The sequence below is a fragment of the Oncorhynchus clarkii genome, chromosome 19, assembly GCF_045791955.1.
Source record: "Oncorhynchus clarkii lewisi isolate Uvic-CL-2024 chromosome 19, UVic_Ocla_1.0, whole genome shotgun sequence".
In the NCBI taxonomy this organism is placed as follows: Eukaryota; Metazoa; Chordata; class Actinopteri; order Salmoniformes; family Salmonidae; genus Oncorhynchus; species Oncorhynchus clarkii.
The window spans coordinates 17460969-17482018 of NC_092165.1; the positions used below are offsets into that span (position 1 = coordinate 17460969).

The window sequence follows — 21050 nt, forward strand, 5'->3', positions numbered from 1 at the left end:
TGTTTATTATTTATGCATAGTCACTTTAACTCTACCTACATTACCTCAAATACCTCAATTACCTTGACTAACCGGTGCCCCCAGACATTGACTCTGTACCGGTTCCCCTTATATAGTCTCGCTATTGTTATTTTATTGCTGCTGTTTAATCATTTTTTTTTTTTTTTCACTTAACACTTTTTTTTAAATCTTAAAACTTCTTTAAGCATTGTTGGTTAAGGGCTTGTAAAGTAAGCACTTCACTGTACGGTTGTATTCGGCGCATGTGACAAATACAATTTGATTTTGTGAGCAGCTGAGGTAAGATGCAGTGGTGCCCGGGGATACGACAAGCCGTGACCCACATGGCTTACCCAACCCACACCCCCCTCAGGGCCTCAAGTACAGTAGCCCTTACACAACAGGCCAGGGCCCCATGTGAAGCAAGTAGTGCTGAGCGATTAACCGAAATGTCGCTAATTTTCATTTTTTTACAACTAATTGACCGACACCCGTTCAATTATTTTAATTCCATTTTGCTCAAGATTGATAGCTGATATTCAGCAGTCATAAAAGTATGCCTTATTTACTTTGAAGAACTGCTACAGTTTTCAACCCATATAATCATATAATCAAAATATTATAAAAAAAAAATAATTGAACAGAAACTTAACTGACCTCAAAAAGCACTAATCGTTCAGAACTAGAAGCAAGATGAGTGTTTCGGAAAATTACGCAGCTAATGTGTTATTGTGTAGCAGTCAGTACATCCTAACAGCTAGCTAGCCTAAAACGCACCTTTTCAGATTCTCGTGTTGGACTGAATCGTAATTTCTCTGTCATAATGACACACTGAAGATGTTGTCTGGGGTTGTTACACCTGCAGGCCAGTGCTGCATCTAGAACGGTGACACAAACAGCCTTTGTCACGCCGTTCAGGTATGAGCAAATACGATACCTTAACTAGCGCCCATTCACCGGTTTGATGTTTTCCGTCTATGTTTTCGGAGATGAGGTTGCAATTAACATTGGAGACGCCAAAACATCACAAATGAAGGATGGTGTAATCGGAGTGACAACATGACAGTGAACAACTCCGCCCGGGGGTGGGGGGGGTTCTGTCTGGCTCCACGACCAACATGGCTGGTCCTGTCATCTCGCTTCATTGCCACCAGCTGTGTGGGCCATGTTGACATCCAGTGTGACACCACCCATGGTGTTTTGTCATCGCAGCTTCCTCAGCTTCCCGAGGAGAGACAGTGAGTGCGCCGGACAGGTACATGCACAGCGTATGATCCTCAAAGCCGCGACACGCTGTGGTCTAGCGGTCCGTAAAAATTGACTAGCAGCCCGGCAAATTGAGAATGAGATCGGGAACTAGGGAGGATGAGCAACTTTGGTGGAATTTTTTTGTGGCATGTTCTGTGAGTAGGTGCAATTTGCGATTCAGTTGACTCAAGTTTATCTGAGTATTGTTAAACCACAGCGCTATCACACCCTAGGATTCGTCCTGCTGTGCCGAACACTAAGATAAATAAAAAGGGAATTGGAAGAACTTGACGATTGCTTTCTGATTTCCACGAATATAACAGTGAAAGTCATTTCCTGAAAGGTCTTCAAGCGCCCATAAAAAGTACTTTGTTTTACTTAACAAAATGTAAATGTGCACAGAATTAAAAACTCACTCTTGTCTGAAGAGTTCTCTCTGAATACAGACAGAGGGAAGCACCCTGACCTGACAGTCTGTCTGCAAGACATCTTATGCCAAAAGCTGCACCCTTGTCTGAGAGAAAAAGAGACAGAATCCCAGATGGAAAGTCAAGTCAAAAGCACTCTCCGAAATGTCACGAGCTAGGTAAGGGCCTTGAAATATCTGTGGTAATGTGAATCTCTTGGGGCTGCAGTCAGGTTCTCTCTTCTCTCCTCTGGCACTAGTCCGCCCCGTGTGACAGCGCTTGACTCCTATGATTTATTAACTGGTAGCAATGACAGTTCACATGCGGTAGCTTACCGCAGAATCAGCTTTCATTTATACTGTCTCTAATCGTAGGATTTGTTTTGTCTGTGTCGTCTTTTGTGGTCGTCTTGTGTATTCCGTTGTTGCTTTGTATTCTTTCATCTTTTCCTTTGTTATGTCTGCTGGTGTGAATTGGTCGAATGCCAAATGTTTACATATTGCATATAGGATAACCTATTGCGTTTTATATGTTCTACAAGGTTGCGGTGCTTTATGTATTGATTGCAATTGCAGAATCTGCCTATGCCTAGAGAGAGCGAGAGAGAGAGAGAACAAACCAAGCAGGCAAGCCCAAATCTACCAAATTATTCTGACTGGTTAAGGCAAGGGTTAAGGTTTGGTTTAAGGTGAAAACAGGAAAAAAATAAAAACCCAGAGCATAGCACTAGGATTAAACCTGTGATCCTCGGAGCCACGTGCCTACTTGATGCATGCTCACGTTGCCTCTAGTGGATGGTATCGAAGGCGCCTCCTGACGTCCTGGGGACCTGGACAGAATATTGAAGTAATATCTGGTGTGATCCTGCTGATACTCTACACTGCTTGCATTAACAGATTGTTTCACCGTGCTTTCTAGGGCCTGGCCATTTTCATTTCTAAGCCGTTCGTTTTATGGTCTCCGCTCTTGAAATAGCCTTAGTAGCGAGGAGAGAACAGATTAACTCTGGAGAGGCGGGCCTCATCATTCATGCCTGTCACCAGCCCTCATTCATAAACACAATATCTGCAAATCCAATAATGTCACAAAAGTTTTTGTTTGTTTGTTTGTAGCCATCATATTCTATCTTTGTTGTGCTGGTGGCAGCGGTGGGATATTTTGGGTTAATTCCAACTAGTCCCTACTAAATACCCGCCATGTCCATCTGTGACACATATCAATTTTATTGACTTAATACGCCAGTGTTACCACATTACTTTTGTGAAAGAAACACTTGAACTATTAACCATTTTATCGATGGCCAGGTACAGAAGGTGAACGTTAAATGCGAAGTTACAATTCATGAATGTCAGATATGCATTCACCAACATCTATGTTTTATCTGCACAAGCACTGTTCATGACACTGTTCACACCCCTCTTGTTTTGCTGTTTTTAAGCTAATTCCCTGCAATTTGTTACACATTTATGTCTTATGTATGTTCATGTGATATCGGAGTGACTCAAAGTTTACAACAAAATCAAAACAACAGATGACATGGGCTAGTTGATCAACTGGGTATTTCTGACAAGTTATAAATAGCTCTCTCTACAGTGACTGGACAAGAGGAAAACTGCTGATGCACTAGCCACTTTTGAAATTGCACCTTGTGCATTTTACCATTACAACTTTCAAGTGCACTGTAATTTGAAAGTCCAACTGAGTTCCTTTTTCATTTGTTCCTCTCCCCTAGTTTGGGAACCGCTTGTAACAATGTGTGCTGAGAGTCGGGAAGCAAGTTCAGGGAGTGAGTGTTTTAATAAATAAATTAAACCAACACGCAACACAAACAACACACTGGCATGACCCAGGAACAGAAACAATAATGCCTGGGGAAGGAACCAAAGGGAGTGACATATATAGGGAAGGTAATCAGGGAGGTGATGGAGTCCAGGTGAGTCTAATGATGTGCAAGTGAGCGTAACGATGGTGACAGGTGTGGGCCATAACGAGCATCCTGGTGACCTAGAGGCCGGAGAGGGGGCACACGTGACACCGCTGCCATACATTATCATAGATGACTTTTTAACAGCTAGCTAGCCTATGCATAACACAGTGCCATGGGCAATAGAGTTAGGGCCCTTGTAACCTTCTCCGCTTACTGACACTTCGACCTTGGTGCCTCGCTGACCCTCAAGTTGCGTAGTTTACACTTTGACTCTAGGTGTTAACATTCCCACCTCATTAGCGGAGCGTAACCGTGAGGCTACAGTTGGCCGCCGCTGACGGGCTTGGACTCACTCCGACTCGCTCTACCTGCTGTCCTTAAAAAAGGGCACGCCGCTCGAGGTATTGAAGGTATCTTATCCATGCTGCTCCATTGCAAAAAAATTATCTCCACTGCCTGCCAAAGAAAAAGACCAGGGGGGATTCCCTCATGCATAAATCCTTATCAAAGTTGGTGGCAAGTGAATGAAAATGAAAACTTGGAAGAGCTGGGCTGTATTTTCCCTTAAGCTACATTAATACTTTGAGTGGTGTGTCAATCACCGGGTCTAGCCTCCACGGTGACAAGAGCTGATAGAAGCCAGGCCTCAGGGCACCTGAAAGCCAGCCGAGCTGCCTGTAAGGGCTCTGTCTCACAACCTTGTCAAGGTCTAGGCTCTGTATGAACACTCCAAGCAGCTCAAATAGTCTAAACCCTGGTCCCAGCTTTGCTTTAGCGAGTCTCACGTTGAGGGGTAGTGCAATCCTGGTCTTATAGGTTTTAAAGACGAACTCCTCGACCCTTACTGTCTCCGCCCGTAAGCTCTCACCACACAGCTTGAGAAACATCTCTTTGTTTTAGCCGCCAGACCTTTTGTGAAGTCTCTTCGTCCTGCTAATCGTGACAATAGCAGGTGCACATAATCCTCTTACAGAGGTCTCCTGGATGACAGATCCAAGAGGACAAAGCTCTTCGGCCATTAAAGAATGTCTGGTATGCTACGTGGGGTTGGGGGGGCAGAAAGAGAGAGAAGGCGCCGGGCAGACCTGGGTTTTGTTTTGCTTATGTGTGCCACCCGCGTCCCGGAGAGACTGACACATTTCCCAGAGGCGTCTGGGAACTGATCTGTGTGATAGATCGTAGCTAGAAGTCAAGGAGTGATGTGTGTGGAAAGACAATACTTCAACGCTACTGCAATGTTGCTGAGTCGTTGTAGCGATGTTGTAGAAGCGTGGTACTATGCTGTCTTTATGTTTAGCTCACGTCTGACACACAAGGAACTCGTCACTAGCAGGACCAGGTTTATGACACACATACAGTACTGTAGGTACTGTAAAGCTGTTAACTGCCTGTTAAGATGAAGTGAGACACCACACTTGCTGTTTATTTTGTCAAATGTTTTGGTTCAAGGAAAGTCAATTAACTAAGTCGACCAGCTGCTATTGCATTGGTGTCTATGGGAGACACACCCAATTAAGTAGGAAAGTAATTATTATTTTTTTCAATAGCTAACGGCCTGGGTGAACTATCTTAATTTATCCACCATCTTTGCTGCAAGCGACCGAATCGTAATGTCTGTGGTAAATTTGGGTTGACTTTGGATATCCTTATGGGGCTAGTCAGGGACCATCAGTAAATTACACATTATACATGAGGAATATGTTAAAATTCCAGTAGCTCTAAATTACAATGACTAAAAAATCTAAAAACAACTATAAATTGTAGAAATTCATATACAAATATTGAAATAATTTAAAGGTGTGCAACATGAAAATAGTCTCATTGACATTGTGTAATTTATTGACAGTCCCTAGCTAAGAAACAAACAAACACACACACAAACACAATGACATTCACACACTGACATACACATTTACACAAGCATATGCAGATTCAAAGGCATTGTTTTTCTCTCATCATAAGCACCTAGTTGTCAAAGTAGTTGCCTTGAAGCAGATTGCTGTGTAGTGAGGTATGCAAAATGGTAAATGTAAATAAATGAGTCAACCCTCGCTGGCTGAAAGAACCAAAACACAATTACCTGTCCGTCCATTCAGCCACTTATTTAGTGACATTAACATTGTGTTTGTCTTGATGACTTTGATTGTGCTCATTGTGAAAGGATAGAATATTTACTAATTACCATGGTCTTTGTTTTCTCTCTCCTTATCTATATGTTCTTTCTCTATCTCTCTCTATGCTCTCTCTCTGTTCTCTCTCTATGCTCTCTCTCTATGCTCTCTCTCTGTTCTCTCTCTATGCTCTCTCCCTCCCTCTCTCCCTATGCTCTCTCTCTATGCTCTCTCTCCCCTCTCCCTCCCTCTCTCTATGCTCTCTCTCTCCCTTTCTCTCCCTATGCTCTCTCTCCCTCTCTGTGTCTCCAGGCAACATCTTTGTGGTAAGCCTGGCTGTGGCAGACCTGGTGGTGGCCATCTACCCCTACCCTCTTGTCCTCACCTCCATCTTCCACAAAGGCTGGAACCTGGGCTATGTCCACTGCCAGATCAGCGGTTTTCTCATGGGCGTCAGCGTCATTGGCTCCATCTTCAACATCACCGGCATTGCCATCAACCGCTACTGTTATATATGTCACAGCCTTAAGTACGACAAGCTGTACAGTGACAAGAACTCAGTGTGTTACGTCCTACTCATCTGGGCATTGACCATTGTGGCCATCGTGCCGAATCTCTTCGTGGGTTCGTTGCAGTACGACCCCAGGGTGTATTCGTGTACGTTCGAGCAGTCGGCGAGTTCGGCATACACTATCGCCGTGGTCTTCTTCCACTTCATCCTACCGATCATGATCGTCACCTACTGCTACCTGAGGATCTGGATCCTGGTCATTCAAGTTAGGCGACGGGTCAAACCGGACAATAGACCAAAACTGACGCCAAACGACGTGAGGAACTTCGTGACTATGTTTGTGGTGTTTGTGCTGTTCGCCGTGTGCTGGGCACCGCTCAACTTCATCGGGCTGGCGGTGGCCATCAACCCAGAGGTGGTGGTGCCTCTCATCCCCGAGTGGCTCTTTGTGGCGAGCTACTTCATGGCCTACTTCAACAGCTGCCTTAATGCCATCGTGTACGGGATGCTCAACCAGAACTTCCGGCGCGAGTACAAGCGCATCGTGGTATCGGTGTGCACGGCGCGAATCTTCTTCCATGGCAGCTCCAATGACGCGGCCGAGCGGCTCAAGAGCAAGCCTTCGCCGCTCATCACCAACAACAACCAAGTCAAGGTGGAGTCGGTGTGAGAGGACCAGCTGGTCCCAGTGCCCTCCCTACCCCTCCCCCATGGCGCGAACCCTTCGATGTCTATACATCTGTAAAGTGGAAACCAGCAATATGGCGGAAGCTCAAGCTTCACCATTTCGCTCCTTGTACCTATCCAGTACACTGCAGATCTATAAACATCGGAGGGGTAAAGGAGCCCAGGGGAAGGGGTAGGGAGCGATTTGGGACTGGGTGATACTAACACATAGACACACACATGGACAAAGGGGGAGGGGGGATTAAGGGAACCAATGTGACATAAAATAGTTAAATTAGTTTTAAAAATACAAGTGAACGGAGAAAAATTTCCAAATACAAAAAACCTTCCACTTTCCGGACCGTCCGTGATCTGTGCTATCTTCACCTCTATACAATCAAAGCGAAATGGGGTAAATGTATCTGTCTTTTGCAAAAATCACTTTTGTTAGTTTTTTTCGATACCTAAAAAATATATAATGTACTTTGTTTTCATGTTTACAGTGATGATAACAGTGACTCTATGTAAGACATATTATATGTTTTTATTTTGTATGAAGTATATGTTATATAGATATACAAGAATATATATCAGGTTCATTTCACCAACATCGATAATCCGATGAAAGAAAATGACTAGGGTTGTAAAATTCCTGTAATTACTCAAAAGTTCCTGGGTTTTTCAGAAATTCCAGTTGGAATATTCCCAGAATCAGGAGGGAATAAACAGGAACCTTCCAACCAAGATTTATGGAAAACTGGGAACATTTGTGGAGTTCCCTGAATTTTGCAAACCTACAAATGACAAATATATCATGCCATGAAATCCAGTACATTTCTGCAATGTCTGGTCACAGACATAACCAAAAGTGTTTTACAGATTTTTACTGATGTTGATGATTTTTGTTGGGGTGTGACACTGTTACACTCCTTCCTTTGGAGGAGGAAGCAATATGTTTGGATTGCTGCTTGTTTCACAATGCCCTGCGGAACCGTTTCCATCGTTCGGTGGAATAAATATGTTTTGTAAGCATGGGATTTCTTTCTGACTCACTTCTCATTCCCTTTCTGTCTCTTTCTCTCTGTCTCTGTGAGCTCTTTGTATGCATGGATCTGAGGAATCGTTCATGTGAAAAATAAAGGATCAGATGTAGACATGGGGGCTCCTATTTCAGTACAGCACAACAGAACACGAGCGCACACACACATTGCAGTTCAGTTTGTTCAAATCCAACGTCATCTTTTTTTAAAAATATTTTATTGGAAAGTTATTTTGTTATATTGATACATAAGGAAATATACTTAGTAAAGACAGTTGGGTCAAATGGATTACTTTGCCATCAGCCAGTACATTTTCACCTCTCAGCCGTTTCCTTATGACACATTTGATGAAAGCCTTTGTCAGACGACGCTCGCTAAGATAAATACACTTTCAAACCCACTGAATACACCAATCTCTCTCAGGATGGGGCTGTATCGATGCGCAACGTTAATGGATGTCCCCCGACTTGGCTGATGTCCTGGCTCCACAACCCTATTTTTTTGGCCCAGAACCAGAGATTGACAGTGCTACAAAGCTACAAATCTGCTCAGGTAATATGTGATTCGACCTGGCCCATGCAAAGGCTCAATCACTAACAGTAGGTGTAAACCAACTCGATATCTATCCTGGCTGGAATTCACATTTTTGTATGGTACAATGGACTATATCAGTTTGGATTCCAGGCGATTTGAAACCACTATCTCTCATTGCAAAAGTAAATTTGTTTACCACTATAAATTATATAATTTGATAGCTTTCAGGTATTCTATTTCTAACAAACAAGATTTTTCCTTCAAACATTTGAATACACTTCCTGGGCCCAGGACTATATAACAACTAGCTGGAAATAGTGTTTGACTTGGGATGAAAGAGTTGTCTTTTCCAATTCCGTCCATTAGTTCACCAACTCACAAATGCTATAAAGCTATAAAGACTTTTGATTATTCACTTTTAAGGGTTCATACACATTTTTCATGACATCTCCATTACCTTTAACCACATTTCCATGACTACTATTACAGCCTACATTAGAAACTAAAGCATTATTGACACTGGGAAGCTGCTGTTACTGATCCCATGCAGGTCTACCGTCATCTGCCATTGTGCCCTTGATCAAGGCACTTAACCTTGATGTCAACATGTGGTCAACCCTCCATCTGGAGAGCTCCTGGGTGTGCAGGCTTGGCTTCTGATCCATCCCTGAAACACCCAAGGCTGCTTATCAAGGTCCTGTTGAGCAGTTGATGTTTAGGCTACAAATTGGTTAGACCAGGGCTTGAACGAAAGCCTGCACCCCCAGTAACTATCCTGGAGGATAGTTGCCACCCTTGATATAAAATATTGCAACATTACAATCAAATACTTTTGTCTTTTATAAAACGATTCCCTCATTCAATGAATCAGAGATCAAATGGATAAGGTAGGCTACTTCAAAGCAAGGTATCCAACTAGACATGTTTTTATATCAGTCTCAAATATTCGTGTTTGAGGGGAGATCTATGCAAAGCAAGTTATTTGTCATTTAGGCTATTCTTAGAATATTTTTTTTACATTGTCGCAATTACATGGCTACTGTTTAATAGAGGGTCATCCCAGCCAACGGTTGCCAATTTATTTAGGCTATCCACAGTGCTGATGGAAAGGCGACAATGACATTAATGCTTAGTTAGCTATTGTTAACTAGAGAGATAGCCAATTCAAAACATGACTTGTAGTAGTTATCTAGTTAGTCTGTTACCTGCTGCTAAAATGGTGCACTCTCTCTATTGGGGCAACGGCCCATTCACACTAACACACACCCAGCTAGCCATGAGGAAGCGGCCCTCTTCTGGGGGGCCGGAACTGATTCAATTCGGCCCGGAATTGTGTGCCAGACTCAGCCCGGAATCAAAATTAATGACAGCCCAGAATCCGTTTCCATTTACCAGCATCGTACGAGAATCCACCCAGAAGCGGCCCGATGCAAATTCAAATAAATGTATTCAAAATTACCCGATTTAGTAATTTTAAATATTAAGAATATTAATTTTATACATACAAATTATACCCATCCACAAAAAAATAAAATAAAAAATAAAATAGTGTTGGAGGAAACACCATACACCTGGCCCACCACAGGAGTCACTACAGCATGATGGGACAAGGACATCCTGACCAGCCAACCCCTCCCCTAACAACGCTGGGCCAATTGTGCGTCGGCTCATAGGTCTCGAACAGGCATCTATAGCAACGCAGTTTGTACCTCTCCACCACTCGGGACCACCACTTAGACCTCTCCACCACTCGGGAGACTCCATCCTCAAAGTTTTTAATGCTTATCAATTGCCTTGCACAAAGTATCAAAATACTAAAAAACTACACAGGAGTCTTAAACAATTTCATTTAAATGTGAATTGTATTTTTCGATCAAAGAAACAATTAGAAAATATGGAAAAATAAATAATGAAATAAAGTCAGAAGTTTACATACACTTAGGTTGGAGTCATTAAAACTTGTTTTTCAACCAGTCAACAAATTGCTTGTTAACAAACTTTAGTTTTGGCAAGTTGGTTAGGACATTTACTTTGTGCATTTTTCCAACAATTGTTTACAGACAGATTATTTCAATTATAAATCACTGTACCACAATTCCAGTGGGTCAGAAGTTTATATACCCAAGTTGGTTCACAAGTCTGGTTCATCCTTGGAAGCAATTTACAAATGTCTGACAGTACCACGTTCATCTGTACAAACAACAGTGCACAAGTATAAACACCAGGGGAGCATGCAGCCGTTATACAGCACAGGAATGGGGGGCAGGGTGGCTGGCGCATTGAGCTAGTAACCGAAAGGTTGCAAGTTTGCAACTGCACATGGGGACAAAGATCATACTTTTTGGAGAAATGTCCTCTGGTCTGATGAAACAAAAATATAACTTCTTGACCATTGTTATATTGGAGGAAAAAGGAGAAGGATTGCAAGCCGAAGAACACCATCCCAACCGTGAAGCACAGGGGTGACAGCATCATGTTGTGGGGGTGCTTTGCTGCAGGAGGGACTGGTGAACTTCACAAAATAGATGGCATTATGAGGTAGGAAAATTATATGGATATATTGAAGCAACATCTCAAGACATCAGTCAGGATGTTAAAGCTTGGTCGATCTTCCAAATGGACAATGACCGCAAGCATACTTCCAAGGTTGTTGCAAATTGGCTTAAGGACAACAAAGTCAAGGTATTGGAGTGGCCATCACAAAGCCCTGACCTCAATCCTATAGAAAATGTGTCAGAACTGAAAAAGCATGTGCGGAGGCCTACACACCTGACTTAGTTACACCAGCTCTGTCAGGAGGAATTGGCCAAAATTCACCCAACTTATTGTGGAAAGCTTGTGGTAGGCTAACAGAAACGTTTGACCCAAGTTTAACAATTTAAAGGCAATGCTACCAAATACTAACTGAGTGTATGTAAACTTCTGACCAACTGGGAATGTGATGAAATAAATAAAAGCTGAAATAAATCATTCTCTCTACTATTATTCTGACATTTAACATTCTTAAAATAAAGTGGTGATCCTAACTGACCTAAGACAGGGAATTTTTACTAGGATTAAATGTCAGGAATTGTGAAATACTGAGTTGAAATGTATTTGGCTAAGGTGTAGCACATCCCCACATTCTAGCCATAAGTAATACTGCCGAAGGCGGCCCAGAATCGGAACACATGATGTCGTCTGAGTCTGACTCTAAGCCGAGTGCCCTGACTCTCAGCCGGAATCGGCCCTGATCCACTGTGCTAGCTGGGCACAGACACAAACTGAAGGGTCATTACAATAATGGATATGTTCATTTGTTGGGATTGATAACATTTTGAAGTGTGCCTTCATGAATTACATTAGTAAAAATTATTAAACTAATTTCCATGACTTTTCATGACCTCATTGACAACTTGGAACAGCACATCGTGCGCATTCAGACTGGTGCATTTTCAGTCTGCACATCACACAAGCCTGCTATCACACACAGATTTACAGATAATTAAACTTGAACAAAGCGGATTCATGAAATGAATACCCACAATCAATTGCTATTCGATGAAGATCCCATCATCATTCCGCTTTGATCAATCTTTTTCGCATGTCAAATCCTTTTTGCATGGGCCGGGCTATAGGCTACTTTGTTTTACAGTGATGAGTATTGCCTTTGTTGAAGGACGAATGTCATAGGCTCCTCGATTGTGTGTGACTCGGCTCGTTTAATTCGTTTTTTTATTTGATTTATTAGGATCCCCATTCGCAGATGCCAGACAGCTAGTCTTACTGGAGTTCGACACATGATGGAAAAAACATTACAGACAAAATACTTTACAATTTACATACATTTAATAACGTTAACATGTTGTGTGTGTGTGTGTGTGCGCATCTATCTGTCACTCATGCATGTCAGTGTACATGTACAGTGGCTTGTGAAAGTATTACAACCTTAAAATAGATTTTTGGGGGGTTTGTTTCATTTGATTCACACAACATGCTTACCACTTTGAAGATGCTAAATATTTTTTTATTGTGAAACAAACAAGAAATAAGACAAAAAAACCCCTGAAAACTTGAGCGTGCATAACTATTCACTCCCCCAAAGTCAATACTTTGTAGAGCCACCTTTTGCAGCAATTACAGCTGCAAGTCTCTTGGTGTATGTCTTTGTAAGCTTGGCACATCTAGCCGCTGGGATTTTTGCCCATTCGTCAAGGCAAAACTGCTCCAGCTCCTTCAAGTGGGATGGGTTCCGCTGGTGTACAGCAATCTTTAAGTCATACCACAGATTCTCAATTGGATTGAGGTCTGGGCTTTGACTAGGCCATTCCAAGATATTTAAATGTTTCCCCTTAAACCACTCAAGTGTTGCTTTATCAGTACGCTTAGGGTAATTGTCCAGCTTGAAGGTAAACCTACGTCCCGGTCTCAAATCTCTGGAAGACTGAAACAGGTTTCCCTCAAAAATGTCCCTGTATTTAGCACCATCCATCATTCCTTCAATTCTATTCAGTTTCCAAGTCCCTGTCATTGAAAAACATCTACACAGCATGATGCTCCCACCACCATGCTTCACTGTGGGGGTGTTGTTCTCGGGGTGATGAGAGGTGTTGGGTTTGTGCCAGACATTTTTCTTGATGGCCAAAAAGCTCAATTTTAGTCTCATCTGACCAGAGTACCTTCTTTCATATGTTTGGGGAGTCTCCCATATGCCTTTTGGCGAACACCAAATGTGTTTGCTTCTGCAATGGCTTTTTTCTGGCCACTCTTCCGTAAAGCCCAGCTCTGTGGAGTGTACGGCTTAAAGTGGTCCTATGGACAGATACTCCAATCTCCGCGGTGTAGCTTAGCAGCTCCTTCAGGGTTATCTTTGGTCTCTTTGTTGCCTCTGATGAATGCCCTCCTTGCAAGGTCTGTGAGTTTTGGTGGGCGGCCCTCTCTTGGCAGGTTTGTTGTGATGCCATATTCTTTAATTTTTTGATAATGGATTTAATGGTGCTCCGTGGGATGTTCAGGGTTTAGGACATTTTTTTGTAACCCAACCCTGATCTGTACTTCTCCACAAATGTGTCCCTGACATGTTTGGAGAGCTCCTGGGTCTTTATAGTGCCGCTTGCTTGGTGGTGCCCCTTGCTTAGTGGTGTTGCAGACTCTGGGGCCTTTCAGAACAGTTGTATATATACTGAGATCATGTGACAGATCATGTGACACTTAGATTGCACACAGGTGGACTTTATTTAACTAATTATGTGACTGAAGGTAATTGGTTGCACCAGATATTATTTAGGGGCTTCATAGCAAAGGGGGTGAATACATATGCACACACCCCTTTTCTGTTTTTTTTTTTTAAACAAGTTATTTTTTCATTTCACTTTACCAATTTGGACTATTTTGTGTATGTCCATTACATGAAATCCAAATAAAAATCTACTAAAAATGACAGGTTTTAATGCAACAAAATAGGAAAAACCCCAAGGGGGTTGAGTACTTTTGCAAAGCACTCTATACACACTAGAAGTAGGTCACATAGGTGAGAGGTGTTGTGCCATGAGGAGTTTCTTTATTTGTTTTTTGAAACCAGGTTTGCTGTTCACTTGCACTATATAAGATTGAAGCAAGTTCCATGCACTCATGGCTCTGTTTAATACTACAGTATATGTTTCTTTGATTATGTTCTGAACCTGGGGAATGTGAAAAAAGACCCCTGGTGCATGTCTGGTGGGGTACGTGTGTGTGTCAGAAGTGACACAGTCTTTCTTAGCCAAGACTGGCATACATAGTATGAATATTAGCCCTCTGATTACAATGAAGAGCAAGACATGCGGCTCTGTTCTGGGTCAGATGCAGCTTAACTAGGTCTTTCTTTGCAACACTTGACCATATGATCAAGATAATATAAAAGTAGAGCCTGCAGGACTTGCTTTGTGGAGTGTGGTGTCAAAAAAGTAGAGAATATATTTTTTATTACAGACAGACCTCTCCCTATCTTCACAACCATTGAATCTACAGTATATGTTTTGACCATGAGAGTTTACAATGCTCTTAGTTCAGGACTAGTGTGGCAGGTAGCCTAGTGGTTGGAGCATTGGACTAGTAACTGAAAGGTTGCAAGATCAAATCCTCAAGGTAAAATATAAATACAAAATCTGTTGTTCTATGAAAATAGATTTTTTTCTTAACTGACTTGCCTAGTTAAATAAAGGTAAAATAAAAAATACATATTTTTAAATTACTGGCCACCTATTCCAAAACAGACTGCAACTCTTTGTTAATAAAGACTTTCAGTGACTTCATTAGTTGAGGGCCTAGAGAGCTGGCTTGCAGTACACCACACGTTACATGTTTGACATTAGAGAAGCTTCCATTAAAACCTCTTCATCCTACCCCCTCCTTTTTCGAACATTCTGTTAAAAATCGCGCAACTTTTCAGCGTCCTGCTACTCATGCCAGGAATATAGTATATGCATATGATTAGTATGTGTGGATAGAAAACACTCTGAAGTTTCTAAAACTGGTTAAATCACGGCTGTGACTATAACAGATCGTGTGTTTCATCGAAAAGCGCAAGAAAAACTGCTCACTGAAAGCTAAAAATAATATCCATGCGTCACTTTCATGGGTTGTTAAAAGGGCACAAAATTAATTATGGACCTGCAATTCCTACAGATTCCACACGATGTCGCCATTGTCGTTATTTTCCGGGGAGTTTTTTGTTGGTAAATCCAACTAACTGGATTCCATTTCTTCCGGTCTCCGCCAGGATGTTTTGAAGTGCACATTTTCAGCCATTGATTTGAAGACGAGGAGCTATTGAATACACATCGCCCTGTAATCATTTTGATAGATTATAAACGTTTACTAATAACTAAAGTTGGATTACAAAAGTATTTCGAAGTGTTTTGTGAAAGTTTATCGTCGACTTTTTTAATTTTAAAAATGACGCTGCGTTTTAAAACAATGTTTTTTTCTGAATTACACAGCTTCCATAGATAGCTATTTTGGGTATATATGGACCGATTTAATCGAAAAAAAGACCCAATAGTGATGTTTATGGGGCATATAGGAGTGCCAAGAAAGAAGCTCGTCAAAGGTAATGAATGTTTTATCTTTTATTTCTGCGTTTTGTGTAGCGCCGGCTACGCTAAATCTTTGTTTACGTCGCATTCAGGCATTTTGGGGTGTTGCATGCTATCAGATAATAGCTTCTCATGCTTTCGCCGAAAAGCATTTTAAAAATCTGACTTGTTGGCTAGATTCACAACGAGTGTAGCTTTAATTCAATACCCTGCATGTGTATTTTGATGAACGTTTGAGTTTTAACGAGTACATTTAGCATTTAGCGTAGCGCATTTGCATTTCCAGGTGCCTACTTGAGACATCTGCGTCTCAAGTAGGAGCAAGAAGTTAAAGAAACCCCTCTGAGTTATATTAGATAGATAGCTCTGGATCCAGAATATAGGAGAAGTTGACAAGCCATAACACATACGTTTTCTCAAAAACAGGTTGTGGTCAATAATATCAAAGGCTGCACTGAAATCTAACAGTAAAAAGCCCACAATCTTATTATCAAATTCTTTCAACCGATCATCAGTCATTTATGTCAGTGCAGCACACACTGAGTGCCCTTCTCTATAAGCACGCTAAAAGTATTTTGTTTCGAGAGAAAAAGCATTGTATTTGGTCAAACACAATTTTTTCCAACAGTTTGCTAAGAGCCAGCAGCAGACTGATAGATCTGCTGTTAAAACCAGTAAAGGCCACTTTACCACTCTTGGGTAACAGAATGACTATGGCTTCCCTCCAGGCCTGAGGACAAAGACTTTCCTCTAGACTCAGATTAAAGACATGACAGATGGGAGTGGACATAGAGTCAGCTACCATCCTCAGTAGCTTTCCATCTAAGTTGTCTATGCCAGGAGGTTTGTCATTATTGATCGATAACAATCATTTTTCCACATCACCCACTCTAACTTTACAAAATTCAAAAGTATTTTTTTTTTAAAGCATGAGGACGATGGCACACTTTTCATTGTACTTTTCATTGTAGGAATTTCCTTCCAAAGTTTGCTCACTTTGCTAATGACATTATCATTCAAATTATTAGCAACATCAAATGGTTTGGTGATGAATAAGCTATCTGATTTAATAACACAGTAACACAGTCACACATGGAATAAACAAAACATACAGTCAATAATACAGTAGAAAAAAAGAAAACAAGAAGTCTATATACAGTGAGTGCAATGAGGTAAGATAAGGGAGTTAAGGCAATAAATTGGCCATGGTGGCGAAGTAATTACAATATAACAATTCAACACTGGAATGGTAGATGTGCAGGAGATGAATGTGCAAGTAGAGATACAGGGGTGCAAAGGAGCAAGATAAATTAATAAATACAGTATGGGGATGAGGTAGATAGATGGGCTGTTTCAAGATGGGCTATGTGCAGTGATCTGTGAGCTGGTCACACTCCAACACATTATTAACAAAAGATGCATTTGTGTTTAGTGAGTCCGCCAGGCCAGACGCAGTAGGGATGACAACGTGTTCTCTTGGAAGTGCATGAATTTGACAATTTTCCTGTCCTTCTAAGCATTCAAAATATATTGAGTACTTTTGGTTGTCAGGGAAATAAATACAGTATGGAGATGAGGTAGTTGGATGGGCTATTTACCGATAGGCTACAGTATGTACAGGTGCAGTGATCTGTTAGCTGCTTTGACAGCTGGTGCTTAAAGCTAGTGAGGGAGATATGAGTCTCCAGCTCCAGTGAATTTTTGCAGTTCGTTCCAGTCATTGGCAGCAGAGAACTGGAAGGAAAGGCGACCAAAGGGGGAATTGGCTTTGGGGGTGACCAGTGAGATATACCTGCTGGAGCATGTGCTACGAGTGGGTGCTGCTATGGTGACCAGTGAGCTGAGATAAGGCGGGGCTTTACCTAGCAGAGACTTGTAGATAACCTGTTGCCGGTGGGTTTGGAGACGAGTATGAAGCGAGGGCCAACCAACGAGAGTGTACAGGTCGCAGTGGTGGGTAGTGTATGGGGCTTTGGTGACAAAACGGATGTCACTGTGATAGACTGGATCCAATTTGTTGAGTAGAGTGTTGGAGGCTATTTTATAGATGACATCGTCGAAGTCGAGGATCGGTAGGATAGTCAGTTTTACGAGGGTATGTTTGGCAGCATGAGTGAAGGATTCCTTGTTGCGATATAGGAAGCTGATTTTATATTTAATTTTGGATTGGAGATGCCTAATGTGTGTCTGGAAGGAGAGTTTACAGTCTAACCAGACACCTAGGTATTTGTAGTTGTCCACGTATTCTAAGTCAGAGCCGTCCAGAGTAGTGATGCTGGACAGGCGGGCGAGTGCGGGCAGTGATCGATTAAATAGCATGCATTTAGTTTTACTTGCATTTAAGAGCAGTTGGAGGCCACGGAAGGAGAGTTGTATGGCATTGAAGCTCGTCTGGAGGTTTGTTGACACAGTGTCCAAAGAGGGGCCAGAAGTATACAGAATGGTGTCGTCTGCGTAGAGGTGGATCAGAGAATCACCAGCATCAAGAGCGACATCATTGATGTACACAGAGAAGAGAGTCGGCCCGAGAATTGAATCCTGTGGCATCCCCATAGAGACTTCCAGAGGTCTGGACAACAGGTCCTCCGATTTGACACACTGAACTCTATCAGAGAAGTAGTTGGTAAACCATGCGAGGCAATCATTTGAGAAAAAAAGGCTGTCGAGTCTGCCAATAAGAATGTGGTGATTGACAGAGTCGAAAGCCTTGGCCAGGTCGATGAATACGGCTGCACAATAATGTCTCTTGTATTTTGTATTTTGTATTATCTCTTATACACTATTTCAGGGCCAGCTTTTGGCTTTTCTAGCTATAGCCAGTGGTTCTTCCTTTAAAAGTTGCGTCGTACTGCCGCACAGTTTGCGGGCTGCCTCAGATTTCTATGGTACGTTATTTAATTGTCAGCCAATGTTGCCATTAATGCTAGTTAGTGCTAGTTTGACCACCAGAGGGCATCTTTGATAAGCATTTGACTGTTTTTAATATTGGCCGTACTAGAGAATTTAAAGCCTTTTTTTGTCAATTTTAAGAAAAGCTAAATGAAAGCTTAATTAATTTGATTAATACTATGGTGTTTCTATTCCAAAAATTAATGAAAAACGAAACCCTCAGGGTTTCCGTTAGGAAAATATGACACTGTACAAAGTGACTGGTCGGGAGTAGGCTGCTAAGTGACTGCGAGTGAAGAGCAAAATAATCCTAACATTTCCATACCCTAATTGTAGGCTAACCAATACCCAAACGGAGATTCAGTGAAAATAAAAGTCTCATTGATTTATCAAGACCAGTCCCCATGCTTGTCTCAGAGCAGCGTGAAACGGTCATCAAGGACAATCATCAAGGACAACAACCACCCGAGCCACTGCCTGTTCACCGCGCTATCATCCAGAAGTCGAGGTCAGGACAGGTGCATCAAAGCAGGGACCGAGAGACTGAAAAACAGCTTCTATCTCAAGGCCATCAGACTGTTAAACAGCCATCACTAACATTGAGTGGCTGCTGCCAACATACTGACTCAACTCCAGCCACTTTAATAATGGAAACTTGATGTAATACATGTATCACTAGCCACTTTAAACAATGCCACTTCATATAATGTTTACATACCCTACATTACTCATCTCATATGTATATACTGTACTCTATACCATCCACTGCATCTTGCCTATGCCGTTCTATACCATCACATCACATATGTTTTTTTTATGTACATATTCTTATACATACAAGTGCAAAGCAATTGAAAAAGGTAATTGTTGTGAAATTGTTAGGATAGATTACTCGTTGGATATTACTGCATTGTCGGAACTAGAAGCACAAGCATTTCGCTACACTCGCGTTAACATCTGCTAACCATGTGTATGTGACAAATACAATTTGATTTGATCGCCAATTGTCCCCACTTTGATTATGCTGTAACAACATACTGTAGCACCATGACCAGGATCTCTATTAATTTAAATGAGCAGATTAGGGCTTTCAGGAGGAGCGGAAAATTGTGTGTCAATTCATAAACCATATGCCATGGAATCGGTACATCGAAAATCTCTTCCCAACTATTTTGCAATCTATATGGCACAGCTGTCAATTTTTTGGTTCCTTAATGAAACTGGTATATAAAGTCAGCAAAAAAAGAAACATCCTCTCACTGTCATCTGTGCTTATTTTCAGCAAACTTAACATGTGTAAATATTTGTGTGAACATAACAAGATTCAACAACTGAGACATAAACTGAACAAGTTTCACAGACATGTGACTCACAGAAATTAAATAATGTGTCCCTGAACAAAGGGGGTATCAAAATCAAAAGTAACAGTCAGTATCTGGTGTGGCCACCAGCTGCATTAAGTACTGCAGTGCATCTCCTCCTCATGAACAGCACCAGATGTGCCAGTTCTTGCTGTGAGATGTTACCCCACTCTTCCTCCAAGGCACCTGCAAGTTCCCAGACATTTCTGGGGGGAATGGCCCTAGCCCTCACCCTCCGATCCAACAGGTCCCAGACGTGCTCAATGGGATTGAGATCCGGGCTCTTCGCTGGCCATGGCAGTACACTGACATTCCTTTCTTGCAGGAAATCACGCACAGAACGAGCAGTGTGGCTGGTGGCATTGTCATGCTGGGGGGTCATGTCAGGATGAGCCTGCAGGAAGGGTACCACGTGAGGGAGGAGGATGTCTTCCCTGTAACGCACAGCATTGAGATGGCCTGCAATGACAAGCTCAGTCCGATGATGCTGTGACACACCGCCTCAGACCATGACGGGCCCTCCACCTCCAAATCGATCCCTCTCCAGAGTACAGGCCTCGGTGTAACGCTCATTCCTTCGATGATAAACGCGAATCCGACCATCACCCCGGTGAGACAAAAACGTGACTTGTCAGTGAAGAGCACTTACAACAGGCCTACATGCCCTCAGTCTAGCCTCTTTCAGCCTATTGTGGACAGTCTGAGCACTGATGGAGGGATTGTGCATTCCTGGTGTAACTCGGGCAGTTGTTGTTGCCATCCTGTACCTGTCCCGCAGGTGTGATGTTCGGATGTACCGATCCTGTGCAGGTGCTGTTACATGTGGTCTGCCACTGCGAGGCTGATCAGCTGTCTGTCCTGTCTCCCTGTACCGCTGTCTTAGGCGTCTCACAGTACATACATTGCAATTTATTGCCCTGGCCACATCTGCAGTCCTCATGCCTCTTTGCAGCTTGCCTAAGGCACGTTCATTCAGATGAGCAGGGACCCTGGGCATCTTTCTGTTGGTGTTTTTCAGAAAGGCCTCTTTAGTGTCCTAAGTTGTCACAACTGTGACCTTAATAGCCTACCATCTGTAAGCTGTTAGTGTCTTTACCACTGTTCCACAGGTGCATGTTCATTAATTGTTAATTGTTTAAGCATGGGAGACAGTGTTTAAACCCTTTACAACGAAGATCTGTGAAGTTATTTGGATTTTTATGAATTATCTTTGAAAGACAGGGTCCTGAAAAAGGGAAGTTTCTTTTTATTTATCACAATTTTCTTTAACCAATTTTGGTCTTTAATGCATGGCCGACAGA

At 42.2% G+C, this 21050-nt stretch overlaps 1 protein-coding gene across 1 annotated transcript in view; it reads left to right on the forward strand.

The window, feature by feature from the left end:
* LOC139374881 (melatonin receptor type 1A-A) overlaps positions 1-7905 on the forward strand; it is a 53142-nt gene extending 45237 nt beyond the window's left edge. Inside the window, exon 2 of the mRNA XM_071116071.1 lies at positions 6006-7905. Within this exon, the coding sequence (XP_070972172.1) occupies positions 6006-6874 (869 nt within the window). The 3' untranslated portion in view covers positions 6875-7905. The remainder of the gene's footprint in view (positions 1-6005) is intronic.
* The last annotated feature ends 13145 nt before the right edge of the window (positions 7906-21050 follow it).